Source organism: Nerophis ophidion, linkage group LG02 (assembly GCF_033978795.1).
Source record: "Nerophis ophidion isolate RoL-2023_Sa linkage group LG02, RoL_Noph_v1.0, whole genome shotgun sequence".
Lineage (NCBI taxonomy): Eukaryota > Metazoa > Chordata > Actinopteri > Syngnathiformes > Syngnathidae > Nerophis > Nerophis ophidion.
The window spans coordinates 65,976,791-65,999,135 of NC_084612.1; the positions used below are offsets into that span (position 1 = coordinate 65,976,791).

Here is a 22,345-nt window from a genome sequence, read left to right on the forward strand (position 1 = left end):
ATTTTTTTTATATATATAGATTTATTTATTAAAGGTAAATTGAGCAAATTGGCGATTTCTGGCAATTTTTTTAAGTGTGTATCAAACTGGTAGCCCTTCGCATTAATCAGTACCCAAGAAGTAGCTCTTGGTTTCAAAAAGGTTGGTGACCCCTGTTGTAGAGAGTAAGTATTGTTGTGCGTAAAGCCCAAAACCGGTGAAGTTGGAACGTTGTGCAATCCGTAAATAAAAACAGAATACAATGATTTGCAAATCCTTTTTTAACTTATATTCAATTGAACAAACTGCAAGATATTTAATGTTCGAACTGAGAAACTTGATTTTTTGGCAGCGTCTTGCTGAAATAAGCAGGGGCGTCCATGATAACGTTGCTTGGATGGCAACATATGTTGCTCCAAATCATGTATGCACCTTTCAGTATTCATGGTGCCTTTACAAGTGTGTAAGTTACCCATGCCTTGGGCACTAATACACCCCCATACCATCACAGATGCTGGCTTTTGAACTTTGCGTCTATAACAATCCAAATGGTTCTTTTCCTCTTTTGTCCGGAGGACACTATGTCACAATTTCCAAAAACAATTTGATACCTGGACTCGTCAGACCACTGAACACTTTTCCACTTTGTATCAGTCCATTTTAGATGAGCTCCGGCCCAGCGAAGCCAGCGGTGTTTTTGGGTGTTGTTGATTAATGGCTTTGGCTTTGCATAGTAGAGTTGTAACTTGCACTTACAGATGTAGCGACAAACTGTAGTTACTGACAGTGGTTTTCTGAAGTGTTCCTGAGCCCATGTGGTGATATCCTTTACACAATGATGTTGCTTTTTGATGCAGTACTGCCTGAGGGATCCAAGGTCCGTAGTATCATCGCTTACGTGCAGGGATTTCTCCAGATTCTCTGAACCTTTTTAATGATAATAAGTACCGTAGATGGTGAAATCCCTAAATTCCTTGCAATAGCTTGTTGAAAAATGTTGTTCTTAAACTGTTCGACAATTTGCTCACACATTTTTTTCACAAAGTGGTGACCCTCGCCCCATCCTTGTTTGTGAAAGACTGAGCATTTTATGGAAGCTGCTTTTATACCCAATCATGGCACCCACTTGTTCCCAATTAGCCTGTTCACCTGTGAGATGTTCCAAATAAGTATTGGATGAGCATTCCTCAACTTTCTCCGTCTTTTTTGCCATTTGTGCCAGCTTTTTTGAAACATGCTGCAGTCATCAAATTCCAAATGAGCTAATATTGTCAAAACGTGGACTATGGGGGTTTTTTTTCCTGAAGGCAAAGGAAAGTTGGCGCGGGCAAGACGTGAATGTAAGTACATGTTTGTTAATAACACTAACAAACTACAAAAATTAACCAAACAAAAGGCGCGCACAATGGCGGAGAACAAACTTGACAAATGAAAACAAAAGACTAGCACCAAGGCAGAACTACGGACAAAAGACACTAACCGTGGCATTAATAAACAAAACTTACGTGGCATGACAAGAAGCAAAACTATGGATCGGCATGAGTGACAGAGGTAGCATGGCATGACGTGGGTAAAGGTAAAGTCGCCAGGTTTAAATAGTGCTGTGGTGATTAGTGACAGGTGTGCGAGTGCAAAACGTGAGACAGGTGCGTGACATAAGGACAGGTGAAAACTAGTGGGTAGTCATGGAAACAAAACAAACAAGGAAGTGCAAAAACAGGAACTGAGTGTCCAAAAAACAAACACATGGCCAAACAAAAACATGATCAACAGACATGACAAATATTTGCCACAAATATCAAAGTTTTCCAGTTTGAACGTTAAATATCTTTTCTTTACGGTCCATTCAATTGAATATAAGTTGAAAAGGATTTGCAAATCATTGTATTCTGTTTTTATTTACCATTTACACAACGTGCCAACTTCACTGGTTTGGGGCTTAAAATACTTTCTTTTTCTCTCCGTTTTGATCGCCGCTGGTTCTGACTAGGTTTTACTCCCCTCGATAGCATTCCTGATTTTCACGATATACATTTAGCTTGAAGGTCTTTCAATTTTCTTGTGTGGGGCGGTATAGCTCGGTTGGTAGAGTGGCCGTGCCAGCAACTTGAGGGTTGCAGGTTCGATTCCCGCTTCTGCCATCCTAGTCACTGCCGTTGTGTCCTTGGGCAAGACACTTTACCCACGTGCTCCCAGTGCCACCCACACTGGTTTAAATGTAATTTAGATATTGGGTTTCACTATGTAAAGCGCTTTGAGTCACTAGAGAAAAGCGCTATATAAATACAATGCACTTCACTTCACTTTCTTCCATCCAAACCACGAACAAAAACTTTCTACTACAAAGTCAGACAAATTCAAATAATTGATGCGGATTACACTCATCTCTCTCTCTTGGTCCGTCCCATTTTTGCGTCAGTGGATTTGACGGGAGAGGTCGATACTGTCCTCAAGATCGCATCATTTTGGAAGGTGTGCAGGCTGACCTTCTTGAGTTGTATCGCTGCAACCTGCAACAATTTTAGATGCTGTGATTACTTCTGTGCCCAAAAAAGTAACCAATTACAGTTACAAATTACCGTATTTCCTTGAATTGCCGCAGGGCATATTGTATGTGCCTGCCTTAAATCGCATAAAGGGGAGAAGATTAAGACCTATTCAGTAGGATTTAAGGTCCAAGCTTACATCACACTCAATTTTTTACTGCATGCCTCTGGTAAGTGCCGAAGTGAGAAGAGGTTTTAAGATAATTAGCGCATGCTTACTTTTACCGCATGCCTCTGGTAAGCGCAGGAGTGAGAAGAGGTTTTAAAATAAATATCGCATGCTTACTTTTACCGCATGCCTCTGGTAAGCGCAGGAGTGAGAAGAGGTTTTAAAATAATTAGCGCATGCTTACTTTTACCGCATGCCTCTGGTAAGCACAGGAGTGAGAAGAGGTTTTAAAATAATTAGCGCATGCTTACTTTTACCGCATGCCTCTGGTAAGCGCAGGAGTGAGAAGAGGTTTTTAAATAATTAGCGCATGCTTACTTTTACCACATGCTCCTGGTAAGAGCCGGAGTGTGAAGAGGTTTTAAAATAATGAGCGCATGCTTACTTTTACCGCATGCCTCTGGTAAGCACAGGAGGGAGAAGAGGTTTTAAAATAATTAGCGCATGCTTACTTTTACCGCATGCCTCTGGTAAGCACAGGAGTGAGAAGAGGTTTTAAAATAATTAGCGCATGCTTACTTTTACCGCATGCCTCTGGTAAGCACAGGAGTGAGAAGAGGTTTTAAAATAATTAGCGCATGCTTACTTTTACCGCATGCCTCTGGTAAGCACAGGAGTGAGAAGAGGTTTTAAAATAATGAGCGCATGCTTACTTTTACCGCATGCCTCTGGTAAGCACAGGAGGGAGAAGAGGTTTTAAAATAATTAGCGCATGCTTACTTTTACCGCATGCCTCTGGTAAGCACAGGAGTGAGAAGAGGTTTTAAAATAATGAGCGCATGCTTACTTTTACCGCATGCCTCTGGTAAGCACAGGAGTGAGAAGAGGTTTTAAAATAATTAGCGCATGCTTACTTTTACCGCATGCCTCTGGTAAGCACAGGAGTGAGAAGAGGTTTTAAAATAATTAGCGCATGCTTACTTTTACCGCATGCCTCTGGTAAGCGCAGGAGTGAGAAGAGGTTTTAAAATAATTAGCGCATGCTTACTTTTACCGCATGCCTCTGGTAAGCACAGGAGTGAGAAGAGGTTTTAAAATAATTAGCGCATGCTTACTTTTACCGCATGCCTCTGGTAAGCACAGGAGTGAGAAGAGGTTTTAAAATAATGAGCGCATGCTTACTTTTACCGCATGCCTCTGGTAAGCACAGGAGGGAGAAGAGGTTTTAAAATAATTAGCGCATGCTTACTTTTACCGCATGCCTCTGGTAAGCACAGGAGTGAGAAGAGGTTTTAAAATAATTAGCGCATGCTTACTTTTACCGCATGCCTCTGGTAAGCACAGGAGTGAGAAGAGGTTTTAAAATAATTAGCGCATGCTTACTTTTACCGCATGCCTCTGGTAAGCACAGGAGTGAGAACAGGTTTTAAAATAAATATCGCATGCTTACTTTTACCGCATGCCTCTGGTAAGCGCAGGAGTGAGAAGAGGTTTTAAAATAATTAGCGCATGCTTACTTTTACCGCATGCCTCTGGTAAGCGCAGGAGTGAGAAGAGGTTTTAAGATAATTAGCGCATGCTTACTTTTACCGCATGCCTCTGGTAAGCACAGGAGTGAGAAGAAGTTTTAAAATAATTAGCGCCCCGGCGGCAATTCAAGGAAATACGGTACTTCTTTCAGCAAACTATTGTGACCTGTTTTTCTTTATTTTGTTTTATATACGCTGTTATGTTCGATAACATCTGATTGAAAAGGGAGTTTTTACCATTTATTTATGTATTATCTGTTCATTTTTTTATTTTTTTATTTTTTTTAATTATAATTTGACGGATGGATAATTTTCTTATTTTCTTTTTTTGTTTGTTTTTATGTAAACATAAACATATTTTGACATTTAAGTCACACAATAGATCCTATGTGTCAGACAAGGCCCAGGGACTAAATATGAATTACCTATGGCCCCCGGGATCTTATTTGATTAGTATTAGATCCGGCCCTGCACGCACATATAGTCCATCAGTGTTGGCGCTAGGAATTTTCAAAACGGGGTCCTAGGACCCCATCCAGTCATAAAAATGGAGTCCCACAGTAAATTATTGGGGCACCACTTTTTTGTAAGCGTTTTGAAAACAAATGATAAATGTATGCGTTGTCCTGTTATATCTCACATTCTATATTATTTTGGAAAAAGGTTGACATAAACGTTACTTCATTCATTAAAAAAAAATAATGCATGTGTAAATGTATTCAGTTATAAACATTCATTTATTTTCTTCTTTCCTTCATGGATCTATAGCTAAACTTGACCTTTTTCTATATTTTTATTGTAATATTTTCAGAATGTGTTTGTTCTCGTTGTGGGCAAAGTAAGACGAAGAAAACAATCTGAAGTTGTCTTTATTTTTTAGTTTTAATGCCTTTATTTTAAAGGTTCAACCCGCGTGTGCAGAGATTTTTACTCCATGCGGCCCCAGAGCTAAAATGAGTTTGACACCCCTGGCTGATTGTGCAAAAGAGGTTTTACATATGGGTACACTACACTGCCCCCTGGTGGAGGCTTGTGTGTTTCTCGTTCCCACAGCAGATGCATACTTGCCAACCCTCCCGGGACTCCCGAATTTCTGTCCCCCTCCCAAAAATCTCTCGGGGCAACAATTATCCCAAATTTTTCCCGATTTCCACCCGGACAACAATATTGGGGGCGTGCCTTAAACGCACTGCCTTTAGCGTCCTCTACAACCTGAAAAGGAGACTATTATATATGTCTCCGTTCTTCATAGGTTTATCTATAACCCATAAAGTAGGCAGGCACAGAGCTATTTCTCAGGATGTGTTTATTCCAGCCGGCACGTTAACACACTGACACACAACATCCGGATTCCCATCATGCATTGCTTCGAAACTACGGCAAGTATTAATGTCCAAAAACATAACAGAGACGAGGCAGAAGAACGAAGAAGAGACATGGCGACTACGAGTAAGAAGAAGTAGTACGCTTGCAAGTTCCAAAATGATTGGGAAAAAATAATTTCAGTTCATCCAGGACAGCTCGAAGGGACAGGGGTATGAGACCTCTCCATTGAACACGGTGGCCGAACGGATATACTTATTATATATATATATATATATATATATATATATATATATATATATATATATATATATGTATATGTATATATATATGTATATATATATATATATGTATATGTATATATATATGTATATATATATATATATGTATATATATATATATATGTATATATATATATATATGTATATATATATGTATATATATATATATATACATATATATATATATATATGTATATATATATATATATGTATATATATATATGTATATATATATATATGAAATACCTGAAAATATATACACCCTCCAACCCCCCAACCACCTTGTACTTTTCTCCACAGACCTCAACAACACAGTGGTACACGGACGTAGGGAGAAGTTCAGCACGCTTATAAACCTTAAAGGCACTGCCTTTGCGTGCCGGCCTAATCACATAACATCTACGGTTTTCCACACACACAAGTGAATGCAATGCATACTAGGGCAACAGCCATACAGGTCACACTGAGGGTGGCCGTATAAACAACTTTAACACTGTTACAAATTTGCGCCACACTGTGAACCCACACCAAACAAGAATGACAAACACATTTCGGGAGAACATCTGCACCGTAACACAACATAAACACAACAGAACAAATACCCAGAACCCCTTGCAGCACTAACTCTTCCGGAACGCTACAATATACACCCACCGCTACCCTCAACCCCGCCCACCTCAACCTCATCATGCTCTTTCAGGCAGAGCATGTCTCAAATTCCAAGCTGCTGTTTTGAGGCATGTTAAAAAAAATAATGCACTTTTTTGACTTCAATAATAAATATGGCAGTGCCATGTTGGCAATTTTTTCCCCATGACTTCGGTTGATTTATTTTGGAAAACCTTGTTACATTGTTTAATTCATCCAGCGGGGCATCACAACAAAATTAGGCAAAATAATGTGTTAGTTCCACGACTGTATATATCAGTAATTAAGAGTTGGACAATATCGAAATATCGGATATCGGCACATCTCGAGTTAGAACTTTACACTACTTTATTTTAGAAATGGCAACATCCGAAGGTGAATGCCCCATAACAAGAAAATAGAGAAAAAGAAGAAGCTTATCGACGACGGTGTCACCACGGACTACAATGGCGGATGTGCGCAAATTTTCAGGACTTATGCAGCTCTCAAATACACATCAGCAGGTACCAGAAAATAAGAAAAGTTGCACAATAATGTGTTAATTCCGCGACTGTATATATTGGTAATTAAGAGTTGGACAATATCGGAATACGGATATCGGCAGAAAAGCCATTATCGGACATCTCTAGTCAGAACTTTACACTACCTTATATTACAAAATGGCAACAGCCGAGGGTGAATGCCCCATAACAAGAAGATAGAGAAAAAGAAGAAGTTTATCGACGACGGTGTCACCACGGACTACAATGGCGGACTTGCACAAATTTTCAGGACTTATGCAGCTCTCAAATACATATCAGCAAGTACCAGAAAATAAGAAAAGTTGCATAATAATGTCTTAATTCCACGACTTTATATATTGGTAACTAAGAGTTGGACAATATCGGAATACGGATATCGGCAGAAAAGCCATTATCGGACATCTCTAGTTAGAACTTTACACTACCTTGTATTAGAAATGGCAACAGCCGAGGGTGAATGCCCCATAACAAGAAAATAGAGAAAATGAAGAAGCTTATCAGCGATGTTGTCACCACGGACTACAATGGCGGACCTGCGCAAATTTTCAGGACTTATGCAGTTCTCAAATACACATCAGCAGGTACGAGAAAATAAGAAAAGTTGCATAATAATGTGTTAATTCCACGACTGTATATATTGGTAATTAAGAGTTGGACAATATCGGAATATGGATATCGGCATAAAAGCCATTATTGGACATCTCTAGTTAAAACTTTACACTACCTTATATTAGAAATGGCAACAGCCGAGGGTGAATGCCCCATAACAAGAAGATAGAGAAAATGAAGACGCTTATCGACGATGTTGTCACCACGGACTACAATGGCGGATGTGCGCACATTTTCAGGACTTATGCAGCTCTCAAATACACATCAGCAGGTACCAGAAAATAAGAAAAGTTGCATAACGTGTTAATTCCTCGACTGTATATATTGGTAATTAAGAGTTGGACAATATCGGAATACGGATATCGGCAGAAAAGCCATTATCGGACCTCTCTAGTTAGAACTTTACAATACCTTATATTAGAAATGGCAACGGCCGAGGGTGAATGCCCCATAACGAGAAAATAGAGAAAATAAAGAAAATAAAGAAGCTTATCGACGACGTCGTCACCACGGACTACAATGGCGGACCTGCGCAAATTTTCAGGACTTATGCAGCTCTCAAATACACCAGAAAATACAGGTACCAGAAAATAAGGAAAGTTGCATAATAATGTGTTAATTACACGACTGTTTATATAGGTATCGGTTGATATCGGAATCGGTAGCCAAGCGTTGGACAATATCGGATATCGGCAAAAAAGCCACAATCGGACAGCTCTACTAATTAAGAGCCAATATTTTATTAATTTGCATGTTAATTAGCAACTAATTGATGGTGAATATGTTCCCCATAATAAAGTGTTACCATTATTTCCTTATAAACAGTAATATTTGGAAAGGATGATGTTTTATATTTCTGTACAAGATAGGTTTTCATTTTCAACGCCGTAGTCCAAGACTCCTCTCTCCATTGGTCTGGATCAAATGGATCAGACACACCACGGTGCATTTGAACCGAACCAATCACGACAAGTGTGAACACATCCTAAGTGTGTGTGTGTGTGTATGTGTGTGTGTGTGTGTTTCAGTCCATGGAGGACCTGGAAGACCAGAAGCGTAAGAAGAAAAAGGAGAAGATGACTTTAGGCTCCCTGTCACGCGTCTTCGCCCGAGGAAAGCAGCGCAAGTCACTGGACCCGGGCCTGTTTGATGGTACTGCCACACCCAATTATTACATAGAGGAGGATGCCGACTGGTGATGCCGAGTGTGTGTGAGCGCGTGTGTGTGTGTATGCGTGCGTGCGTGTGTGTATTTGAAGGTGTGTGTCATAGCCTAAAAGAGACTGCTTCTCCATCAAATGTATAGTATATTATCCTCAGATTGTATGTATGTAAATTATATATATATTTATAGATGTATGCATATGTATATACGTTTACATGCATATAAATATATACATGGGGTTATTATCACTCAATGTGTACACATGCTGTATTATCTTCAACTTGTCTTTTTCATTTTCTACAACTGGAGACTTGAAGGACTGCTGTTCATGTCAAAATAGGAGTGTCTTTAATGTTCAAATTTTTTTTTTTTTTTTTTTTTTTTACATTTACCACACTTTTTATCCCACACAGCCAGCCCATTTCACACAACCTCGTTGGCTTTAAGCAGTTGTTTTTTTTTTGGACACATTGCTACAGAACCCCCAAAGCAGGGGTCGGCAACCCCAATTGTTGAAAGAGCCACATTGGAACAAAAATACAAAAACAAATCCGTATGGAGCCGCAAAAAATGAAAAGCCTTATTACATACCGATAGTTTGTCATGAGATATCAATTGAATTATGAGGACTTCAAATTAAACTAAATGAGCTCAAATATAACTACAAATGAGGCATAATGATGCAATATGTACATACAGCTAGCCTAGATAGCATGTTAGCATCGATTAGCTTGCAGTCATGCAGTGACCAAATATGTCTGATTAGCACTCCACACAAGTCAATAACATCAACAAAACTCACCTTTGTGCATTCATGCACAACGTTAAAAGTTTGGTGGACAAAATGAGACAGAAAAAGAAGTGGCATAAAACACGTCTTAGGAAGTCGGAGAAAGTTATACATGTAAACAAACTAGGGTGAGTTCAAGGACAGCCAGAATTAGTAGGACAAAACGGCGCTCGTCAAATACTCGAATCAGTGAAGCACGTTTAATATAAACAGTGTGCTTTTTAACAATTACGGAGGTTTGTGTCATGTTTGTCCTCCTACAGAAACAATATTAAAACAAAAAATATGTTTTTTTTCCCCCATCATCTTTTTCCATTTTTCATATATTTTGGAAAAATCTCTAGAGAGCCATTAGGGCGGCGCTAAAGAGCCGCGGGTTGCCGACCCCCGCCCTAAAGGGACATGAGGAAAAAACAATTTTGATGTGTATTTTTAGATATCTATCTCTTGCGCACAAGAAACTTTTGCGTGCGCACGAGATATGTATCACGTGCCACGAGATATGTTTCACGTGAGCACGAGAAAGCATTGGATGTGTGTGCGTGGTTTTTAGGTAAAGAAGAGGTACGCTTAATTCTTAAAGAACTTGACCCAAAGGGTGTTGAACTCAGAGGAAGGAGACGGCTCCATGAATTGATTAACGTGGACCCCGACTTAAACAAGTTGAAAAACTTATTCGGGTGTTACCATTTAGTGGTCAATTTTACGGGATATCTACTATACTGTGCGATCTACTAATAAAAGTCTCAAAGAATCAATTCATCGTCAAAACTACTTTGCAAAAGTGTTGTGTCTTGACTAAGGTGAGGTGACAGCAAACAGACACCAGAGGTAGAGGAAATGTTCAATAATTCACTACATATATAGTCAATATATATATAATAAGAATAATAAACAATACTAACTAATAAACTAAGGAAATTAAGTGTGACAAAACTCAAGAGTGTGTATGGTGTAAGATAATGTGTAGAATTTAACTGAAGTGTGTGTTACTAAAGTGTTGAACGAGGAACGAGGTATTCCATTGGCAGGCAGGTGATCTGGGGCGAGGGAAAGGCGTCATAGTCCAGGGGTGAGCGAGGAGTCGAGGAACGAGGGATGCAGTCCAGATCCAGGGCAGCGGAAGGAAAACACTGCTGAAACACGGGAGATTGCGGGGTAACGTCTTAGTTGGAAATACAGCCGAATTAACTCCTAAACTTGCATTTTCACACATACCTCCAACCACGCGGACGCATCCAATGCTTTCTCGTGCGCACGTGATAAATATTTCGTGCGCACGAGATACATATCTAAAAAAAAAAAAAAAAAAAAAGTGTCCTCCCCAAATTATTTTTTCTCATGTCCCTTTAGGGCCTCCGTACATTGCCAATATGTTGCTTTGTTAATATAAAAAAGAAAAAACTGTCATTTAAATGTCCCTACGTTACGTAAAATAATAGGAGCTGCTTAAGTGCTGATTATGCAGTTATATCACATCACAAAGTAGGTTATTAGCTTTTAAAACAGTAAAAAAAAATTATTATAAAATAAAAAGCGCATTTAGGCAATAAAGGTCACCCTAATATCGTTTTTCCTCAAAATGCTATTAAACACCCCCTTAAGAGGTGCCTGTAATTACAGTACCTGCTCCACCAGCCTGGGCAATTATTATGACTCGGCGGGGGGGGGGGGGGGGCCCAATCACATAATATCGACGGCTTTTCACACACGCAAGGCATACTAGGTCAACAGCTATACAGGTCACACTGAGGGTGGCCGTATAAACATTTTTAACTCTGTTACAAATATGCGCCACACTGTGAACCCACACCAAACAAGAATGACAAACACATTTCGGGAGAACATCCGCACCGTAACACAACATAAACACAACAGAACAAATACCCGGAACCCCTTGTAGCACTAACTCTTCAGGGACACTACAATATACATCCCCCGGTAGTGCCCCCGCTAAAACACTAATGCACTTTGTAACTTTAATAATAAACACGGCAGAGCCATGTTGGCATTTTTTCCATAACTTGAGTTGATTTATTTTGGAAAACCTTGTTACATTGTTTGATGCATCCAGCGGGGCATCACAACAAAATTAGGTATAATAATGTGTTAATTCCACGACTGTATATATCGGTATTGGTTGATATCGGTAATTAAGAGTTGGACAATATTGGGATATCGGCAAAAGAGCCATTATCGGACATCTCTACTCACGACCTACCGATGTCAGGGCGGACAATCTAAACCAGGGGTGTCAAATTCATTTTAGATCGGGGGAGAAAAATCTACTCCCAAAATCACGGCACAATAACTTAAAAATAAAGACAACTTCAGATTGTTTTCTTTGTTTGAAAATAGAACAAGCACATTCTGAAAATGTACAAATCATAATTTTGTCGGGGTTATTTACACTTACATGTTGTGGTTAATTCTACGCTATCTTTTTTTTGTCGTTATTTATACTTTCTGAATAATTAATATGATAATATTGAATGTATGTTGCCATTGCCGTTTTGGCGTCATATGCTCTGTTATTTGTTTAGATCAGGGGTGTCAAACTCATTTTAAATGGGGGGCCACATGGAGAAAAATTTACTCTCAAGTGGACCGGACTGGTAAAATCACGGCACGATAACTTAAAAATAAAGACAACTTCAGATCGTTTTCTTTGTTTAAGAATAGAATAAGCACATTCTGAAAATGTACAAATCATTATGTTTTTTACACATACATGTTTGTGTTATATTTTTATTTGTTGTTATTTATACTTTCTGAATAAATTATGTGATAATGTTCATCAGTCAACTCATTGGGGTTAATTTTCAATCCATCAAAATAAAAATCAAAAATATCAAAATCTAATTACAGCAGGCCCTGCAATGAGGTGGCGACTTGTCCAGGGTGTACCCCGCCTTCCACCCGATTGTAGCTGAGATAGGCACCAGCACCCCCTGCGACCCCAAAAGGAATAAGCGGTAGAAAAAATGGACGGATAATTACAGCAAGTTATTTATTTATCAATCAATCAATCAATGTTTATTTATATAGCCCTAAATCACAAATGTCTCAAAGGACTGGACAAACCATTACGACTACGACATCCTCTGAAGAACCCACACAAGGGCAAGGAAAACTCACACCCAGTGGGCAGGGAGAATTCACACCCAGTGGGACGCCAGTGACAATGCTGACTATGAGAAACCTTGGAGAGGACCTCATATGTGGGCAACCTCCCTCCTCTAGGGGACCGAAAGCAATGGTTTTCTAGCGGGTCTAACATGATACTGTGAAAGTTCAATCCATAGTGGCTCCAACACAGCCGCGAGAGTCCAGTTAAAAGCGGATCCAAGACAGCAGCGAGAGTCCCGTCCACAGGAAACCATCCCAAGGGGAGGCGGATCAGCAGCGTAGAGATGTCCCCAACCGATACACAGGCGAGCGGTCCATCCTGGGTCCCGACGAGCGGGCCGTCCTGGGTCTCGACTCTGGACAGCCAGTACTTCATCCATGGTCATCGGACCAGACCCCCTCCACAAGGGAGGGGGGAACAGAGGAGAAAAAGAAAAGAAGCGGCAGATCAACTGGTCTAAAAAGGAGGTCTATTTACAGGCTACAGTATACAGATGAGTTTTAAGGTGAGACTTAAATGCTCCTACTGAGGTAGCATCTCAAACTGTTACCGGGAGGGCATTCCAGAGTACTGGAGCCCGAACGGAACACGCTCTATAGCCCGCAGACTTTTTTTGGGCTTTGGAATCACTAATAAGCCGTAGTCTTTTGAACGCAGATTTCTTGCCTATGGTACAATACAATCTGCAAGATAGGATGGAGCTAAACCATGTAGTATTTTATACGTAAGTAGTAATACCTTAAAGTCACATCTTGAGTGCACAGGAAGCCAGTGCAGGTGAGCCAGTACAGGCGTAATGTGATCAAACTTTCTTGATGTACTTGATGTCTTCATGTACTTTGCTCATTTTCCACAACTGGTGCACTAACATCATGTGGTTTATTTTATTTTATTTTTTTTTACATATGTAGCATCATCTACAAAGATACAAAAAATTGCTATTGCGACATCCAGTGGACACATTTAGAACAGCAGTTTCTTTCATTCAAAAATGTCGACCAATTGTTATACTCATCCTGCGGGCCGAATAAAACTGTACGTTTGGCACCCCTGCTCTAACCACTAGGCCACTGAGTAGGTGATCACCACAAATAAATTATTAACCGCAACATGTATGTGTAAAACAGAAAAAACAACAAAGTTATGATTTGTACATTTTCAGAATGTGCTTGTTCTATTTTTAAACAAACAAACAAAAAAAAATCTGTCTTTATTTTTAAGTTATCCTGCCGTGATTTTACCAGTCCGGCTTACTTGGGAGTACATTTTCCTCCATGTGCCACCCCCCCATTTAAAATGAGTTTGACACCCCTGGTTTAAATGGATAAATACATGATTTTTCTTCGTACGAACTGACAAAAAGGATTTATTTTTAATGCCACACCTCTAATGCACGTTTAAACGCCTGGTTTACCAATCCGAAGATGAGTAAATTAATGCTCCCAGCGGCTATTTGAGGAATTACGATATTAGCCCACAAGCCTGTTAGAGTAAGAAACATCTGCACGACTTACTTTCTGTTGCGTTGTCGTCGCCGCTTTCAGTTGTTCACTCATTCACCCATTCATTGCCAAAACATCGTCATCCCTTTCTTTCTTTCTTCCTTATCTCCAACTTGCATTGTAAATGCAAGGTTCCCCCTCCTCCCCCTGGTTGTGTTTTTTCCCCTGCTTTGTGTAAAACTCTCTAATATTGTGGAATAAAAGATGACATCCATTGAAGTATTTTATTCAAACTGAAAAAAAAACAAAAACAAAGGAAGACTTAAAGGAGACGATATGAAATCCTATTTTCATTACGAATAAAACAATGAAGACACGCAATGAAGCCAGTGATGAGTGTAGTGTTGTTTGTCTTTTTCCTCTTTCAACATTTTAACCGATTAGATTCCTGGGGGATTATTCACATCACTCTGGTCCGCTGCACACATTATTTGTTTTAATTTTTTTTTTTAGCCCTTTTAAGAACTACTGGACCTTGCATGAGAGGATGAATGAGGTAAACATATCCTCCATGAATAATTGAGGAATAATCCCAGTGTCTCTAATGTTTTTCATGTTTCTAGTGGTCTTATTAACCTTCCTCCTCCTCCTCCTCGTCCTCATCATCATCAGGTAGTCACTTTACTAAAACACACTCCTGTTATTTACTGTAAAGGCCATTCTAAGTCATCTTGTTTATTGCCTACTTCGGGTTTGCATGTTTAAAAGTACTGGAGCATGGGTTCTAGGGTTGTACAATATACCGGTATTGGTATAGTAACGGGATACGAATGAATCATATTCGGTACTATACCCCCTCTAGAAAATGTCATTGCTGGTTTACGAGCAGAGGAGCATGTTCGGCAGCGCACAATCACAGAGTACTTACAAGCAGTAACAGTGTGTAGACAGAAAAGGGAGAACGGACGCATTTTTGGCTTAAAAACTAAATATAAAGGTGAAGTTATATAACTGAAACACCTTCGGGAAGAGGTGCTTTAAAGGGAAAGATTATCACAATAAAAATCAGTTCCCAGTGGCTTATTTTATTTTTCAAAGTTTTTTTCTAAATTTTACCCATCACGCAATATCCCGAAAAACGGCTTCAAAGTGCCTGATTTTCACGATCGCTGTATCCACCCGTCCATTTTCCCGTGACGTCACTGCGTGATGCCAATACAAAATGAAGTGAATTATATTTATATAGCGCTTTTTCTCTAGTCACTCAAAGCGCTTTACATAGTGAAACCCAATATCTAATTTTTTTACATTTAAACCAGTGTGTCTGGCACTGGGAGCAGGTGGGTAAAGTGTCTTCGCCCAAGGACACAACGGCAGTGACTAGGATGGCTGAAGCGGGTATCGAACCTGCAACCCTCAAGTTGCGGGCACGGCCGCTCTACCAACCGAGCTATACCACCCTGGATAGAACAGAAAGATATAGCGACATTAGCTCGGATTCAGACTATGATTTCAGCGGCTTAAGTGATTCAACAGATTACGCATGTGTTGAAACGGATGGTTGTAGTGTGGAGCCAGATAGCGAAAACAATATTGAAGAAGAAACTGAAGCTACTGAGCCATATCACGACAGACAACGGCAACGAGGACGAATTCGGGGATCGCCTCTAACCAACGATTGCATCTTTTGACCACTGGTGCGGTGCAACTTGAATCCGTCGATTGGTATGTGTTTGTTTGGCATTAAATGTGGGTGGAGGGAAAGGCTGGATGCAAATATAGCTACAAATGAGGCATAATGATGCAATATGTACATAAAGCTAGCCTAAATAGTATGTTAGCATCAATTAGCAAGCCGTGACCATTGACATGTCTGATTAGCTCACTCCACGTAAATCAACTTGAATCCGTCCATGTTCTTGTTGTTACACCCGACAACACACCGACGAGGCATGATGTCTCCATGGTACGGAAAACAGTCGAAAAAAACGGAAAATAACAGAGCTGATTTGACTTGGTGTGTGTAATGTGTGTGAGAAAATGGTTGGTTCCTGTTGTGACGTCACGGGTGAAAGGTCATCATTCCGACAGCGAACAACTGAAAGGCGTTTCAATCGCCAAATTCACCCTTTTAGAGTTCGGAAATCGGTTAAAAAAACATTTGGTCTTTTTTTCTGCAACATCAAGGTGTATATATTGACGCTTACATAGGTCTCGTGGTAATGTTCCCCTTTAAGACATGGCAAGCAAGCTAGCGGCTAAAGTCCAGACGCAGTCGGCAGTGCTTTAGCTATGGTATTTCCTTGAATTGCCGCCGGGTATATAGTATGCGCCTGCCTAGAATTACTGCCGGGTCAAACTCGTTTCGCAAAATAATTAGCGAATGCTTAGCATTACCGCCGGCTCAGGATTAACGCCGGGTTAAACTCGTTTCGCAAAATAATATTTTTATTAGCGCATGTCTAGAATTTCCGCCGGGTCAAACTCGTTTCGCAAAATAATTAGCATGTGCCTAAAATTTCCGCCGGGTCAAACTCGTCACGTCATGAGTTATACTTCACCTGTCATCATTTTCAAAACCGAGGAGGCTGATTTCAATCATTTTGAAATCGCATAAAGGGAAGAAGATTAAGAGCTATTCAGTAGGATTTAAGGTCCCAGCTATTGAATATGCTAAAAAGAACAGTAAGCAGCTATGTTTTATTAATATACCGTAGCTGCGTGTGTCAAATATGAGTGGTAGAGGGCGCTAGTGATCCTTCTTGCGACTACTCGGCTGCAGAAGAAGTGACAACAATCAGCAAGACTGAGCAGCGATCGTTTATTTTTTCCTCTCACTTGCACTTTTAACATGGAGGATTACATCCATCCATCCATTTTCTACCGCTTATTCCCTTTCGGGGTCGCGGGGGGCGCTGGCGCCTATCTCAGCTACAATCATTACATATTTAAAATAAAACAGTTTTGTAAACTGGACATTCAATCGAAGCAGGAGGTAATAAAGGAAGATCTCCATTGAGACAGAGAGACGTTTAAAACCGAAGAAAGGTAAGGAAGACTTCTATAAACAAGTTATCGATGCTTTTGATCAGAAGGAGCTCTGCATGGACTTCATTTATAAGTAAAGGTAAGACCATAATAATGTTTTTTTTTTTTTATTAAATGTGCTTTTCATGATGGTATCCTTACATCACACTCAAATTTATAAGCGCAGGCCTAAATTTACAGCATGCCTCTGGTAAGCGCCGGAGTGAGAAGAGGTTTTGATATAATTAGCGCATGCCTTTGGTAAATGCCGGAGTGAGAAGAGGTTTTAAATTCATTAGCGCCCCGGCGGCAATTCAAGGAAATACGGTACCTCTAAATCACTAATCTTCTCTTCCATGGCGACAAATGAAGTAAGTTTCTTACAAGTATCATCCTTGCAGGATGATGAATAGCTAAACATGCTCACCGACGTCACAATGTAAACAAATGCCATGGGTGGAGCTACGCATGACATACACTGTAATGATACCAAGTACAGGAGCGTATCTAGTTGATTACGTCGATATTTTTTGGCATCACAACATCTTCTTTGGGTTTTTTTAATATGTATATTATGTTTATAAACTCAGGAAATACGTCCCTGGACATATGAGGACTTTGAATATGACCAATGTATGATCCTGTAACTACTTGGTATCGGACTGATACTTAAATTTGTGGTATCGTCCAAAACTAATGTAAAGCATCCAAACAACAGAAGAATAAGTGATTATTACATTTTAACAGAAGTGTAGATAGAACATGTTAAAAGAGAAAGTAAGCAGATATTAACAGAAAATGAACAAGTAGATCAATAATTTATTTTCTACCGCTTGTCCTTAATAATTTTAACAAAATAATAGAATGGAAGATGACACAATATATTACTGCATATGTCAGTAGAAAAATTAAGACCCTTTGTTTGCTTACTTAGAACTAAAAGACAAGTTGTCTTGTATGTTCACTATTTTTATTTAAGTACAATCTTGCAATAATAAACATATGTTTAATGTATCCTAAGATTTGTTGTTAATATAGAGACTATAATGTCATTTTTTGTGTTCCCCTTTATTTAGAAAAGTATCGAAATACATTTTGGTATCAGTACCAAAATATTTGCATCTAGACAACCCTAATGAGTTCTTAACATTTTGATCTTACTCTTGATTTTAATCGTATTCATTAATTACATTTAACCTAACTACATTTTAACAGGATCAACATTTAGTACGTCTCCATGCACTAAATGAGTCGGATTTCTCAAATAGTTCGGCTCTAAATAAGCATCCTACAACCCATGGAAACACCGTAATCTAGGGGTGCCCACACCTTTTCTGCAGGCGAGCTACTTCTCAATTGACCAAATTGAGGGGCTCTACTTCATTCAAATATATCATTTATATTTATTTATTTATGAAAGAGACGTTTTTGTTAACAAGTTAAAGGTGTTTAATGATAATACAAGCATGTTAAACACATTTAGATTCCTTTCTTTCATGAAGACAAGAATATAAGTTGGTGTATTACCTGATTAATAAATAGTAAATTAGTAAATACTCAAGTATACTGCTAAAGAAGGTACTCATAAATACTGATTAATTTTTGTTTACATACAAATATGCAGTGCTAAAATAAACTTGATGAATAATATGTTTCTTAAATAAAATATAAGTGCATTTAGTCATAATTTTTGCGCTTGAGAAACTTCTGTGACTTTAGCTCCACACTTCGTTTTGTTTTGCAATATTATGCAAAACCAACTTTTCTTACCTTCTGGTACCTGCTGATCTGTATTTGAGATCTGCATATGTCCTGAAAAATTGCGCACGTACGCATTTGTAGTCCGTGTTGACAACGTAGTCGATAGGCTTCTTCTTTTTCTCTATCTTCTTGCTGTGGGACATTTCTGCTCCTTATGGTCCGGAAAAGACGGTACTGATTTTTTTACACACAATTAAGCAGTGCTAAAATAATCGTAGTAAATAATATTATATGTTTTTAAATAAAATATAAGTACAAATGAAAATACAGCTTTACTACTTTAGTTATAATTTTTGCGCTTGAGAAACGTCTGTGACTTTAGCTCCAGACTTCGTCTGTTAGTTTGAGATGCTAATTATTGCCACAGGTGGTGGAACGGTGTGTTGCAACTGAGTAACATTGCAGCCCATACTGACCACAGCTGAAAAACAAATACTGTATTTTTCGGACTATAAGGCGCACTTAAAATCCTTTAGTTTTCTCAAAACTGGACAGTGTGCCCTATAACCCAGTACGCCTAATATACGGAATAATTCTGGTTGTGCTTACCGACCTCGAAGCAATTTTATTTGCTACATGGTGTAATGATAAATGTGACCAGTAGATGGTAGTAACACATAAGACATATGTGTAGACTGCAATATGATGGTTGTAGACAACGCCAAAACTTTACATGTTCCATTGAAAATAAAGAACATTACACACAGCCCTCAATAATCTTTCAAAATGTTTTAGTATGACTTTAAAGCCACACCACTTGAGGGATGGTCAGCCCACTATGGCTACCTTAGTCAGAAGTACAAGTATTACTATAGTGCATGTATAAGGACCGCAAAATGGCACCCATTAGCAGACACATTATCAGGCGTTTTGTTTTGCAATATTATGCAAAACCAACTTTTCTTACCTACTGGTACCTGCTGATCTGTATTTGGGATCTGCATAAGTTCTGAAAAAATTGTGCAGGTCCGCATTTGTAGTCCGTTTTGACGACGTAGTCGATAAGCTTTTTCTTTTTCTCTATCTTCTTGTTATGGGACTTTTCTGCTCCTTTTGGTCCGGAAAATACGGTTCCATTTTTTTTTTTTTACACACAATTAAGCAGTGCTAAAATAATCGTTATAAATAATAATGTATTTTTCCTAAATAAAATGTTAATCCGAATGAAAATACAGCTTTACTACTTTAGTTATAATTTTTGCGCTTGAGAAACTTCTATGACTTTAGCTCTAGACCTCATCTGTTAGTTTGAGATGCTCATTACTGCCACAAGTGGTGGAACGATGTGTTGCAACTAGGGTTGTATGGTATACTGGTATATTAGTATAGTACCGCGATACTAATAAATCATATTCAATACTATACCTCCTCTAAAAAGTTCTACTTGGTATTGGATTGATACCCACATTTTTGGTATCATCCAAAACTAATGTAAAGCATCCAAACAACAGAAGAATAAGTGATTATTACATTTTAACAGAAGTGTAAATAGAACATGTTAAAAGAGAAAGTAATCAGAATAGATTAATAATTAATTTTTTACCACTTGTCCTTAATAATTTTGACATAATAATAGAATGGAAAATTACACAATATGTTACTGCATATATCAGCAGCTGAATCAGGAGCCTTTGTTTGCTTACTTACTACTAAAAGACACATTTTCTTGTATGTTCACTATTTTATTTAAGGACAAACTTGCAATAAGAAACATATGTTTGATGTACCGTAAGATTTTTTATTAAAATAAAGACATTAATGCCATTTTTTGTGGTTACCTTTAAGTATCGAAATATATTGGAATTCATTTTGGTACCGGTACCAACACTAGTTGCAACTCAGTGCCACTCTGGCCCATATTGCATACTTGTCAACCCTCTCAGATTTTCCGGGTGAATCCCGAAATTCAGCGCCTCACCCGAAAACCTCCCGGGACAAATTTTCTCCCGAAAATCTCCCGAAATTCAAGCGGAGCTGGACGCCTCGCCCCCTCCAGCTCCATGCGGACCTGACTCAGCAATATTGTGACACTCTTAAACAGGACAATACTGCCATCTACTGTACATAGAATAGAATAGAATGTAGAATAGAAAGTACTTTATTGATCCCTGGGGGAAATTCAGCACCACAGTTTGCTCACAATAAACAATGATAATAAATAATATAATATATATAATATATTATATATATAATATATGAATAATATAAATATATTCTACATACATTCTACATTTAAGTGCAGTCAAGGAACATATGCACTATACTGTTTATACAGTCTGATGGCTGTCGGTATGAAGGACCTCCTGTGTAGTTCCGTGTTACATTTTGGGAGTCCGAGCCTTCCACTGAACGTGCTCATTCTCTCCGCAAGGTCCGAGTGTAGTGGGTGGGAGGTGTTGTCCATATTGGCTAGGAGTTTTGCTAGACTTCCTCTCTCTGACACCACCGCCAGGCAGTCTAGCTGTGCATGCATATGGTTAGAAAAATAGTGACAGAGAATATGGACAATTCAACCCTTAACTCAACAATGAGTAGATGAGTGTTATGTGTGTGTATATCTGTAAATAAATGAACACTGAAATTCAAGTATTTATTTTATATATATACAATAAAATAAATATATAGATATAGCTAGAATTAACTGAAAGTCAAGTATTTCTTATATATTTATATATATATGAAATACTTGACTCTTAACCACGCCCCCAACCACGCTCCCCCCACCCCCGACCTCCCACCTCCCGAAATCGGAGGTCTCAAGGTTGGCAAGTAGGCCATATTGACCACATCTGAGAAACAAATACTCTTTAGCGGCCCTATGGTTAGCAAACACTCTCCTATAGGGAACCTGTGGAGAACCTCCACTAGTCAGCTAATCAAAAATAGGAATGAGTAAAACGCACAAAGATGAAGGTGAACACACTTTCATCTTTGTGCGTTTTACTCATTCCTATTTCCTATTCCCAGTGTTATACTAAACAATATCCCCATAAGTTATTTTCACAATGTCCTTATATCCCTCTGACCTTTAACCCCACACCGTCGCGACCCAGACATGCTGCAACAGAGCCCGGCCGACGGAGACGAGCAGCTGGACCACCTCCAGCAGGCGGCGCTCACCCGCACCACGTGCATGTCTCTGTGGAGGGCGGGCACCGTCCAGGCCTGGCTGGAGGTGGTGATGGGCATGCCCACGTACACGCGGGCATGCTCAGAGAACATCAAGAGTGGCAAGGTACACTTCGGCTTTTTAGTCATGCTCACCGAGCTCGTTTCGGGTTCAAACGATGTCTCCTGGTTTTGAAGGTTCTCCTTGCCTTGACTGATGAGGACTTGGAAAAGGGACTGGGCATCGGCAACTCCATGCATCGCAGGAAGCTCAGACTGGCCATTGAGGACTACAGGAGAGCGGAAGGGGACCAAGGGTGAGCACAAACTGCAGATGAGGCTTGTTGCTAGGCAGAATTCCCAGGCTCAAACATGCA

At 39.3% G+C, this 22,345-nt stretch overlaps 1 protein-coding gene across 6 annotated transcripts in view; it reads left to right on the forward strand.

Annotated features, from left to right (window-relative positions):
• Positions 1–22,345, forward strand: part of kaznb (kazrin, periplakin interacting protein b) — a 272,644-nt gene that overhangs the window by 243,621 nt on the left and 6,678 nt on the right. For 5 of the 6 annotated variants that reach the window (XM_061888872.1, XM_061888862.1, XM_061888879.1 and 2 more), the window contains 3 exons: positions 8,574–8,697; positions 21,914–22,095; positions 22,167–22,285. In XM_061888872.1, coding sequence (XP_061744856.1) covers positions 8,574–8,697; positions 21,914–22,095; positions 22,167–22,285 — 425 coding nt within the window. Of the gene's footprint in view, positions 1–8,573; positions 14,458–21,913; positions 22,096–22,166; positions 22,286–22,345 lie in introns of those variants that run through there. The other variant, XM_061888896.1, reaches the window with a different exon arrangement.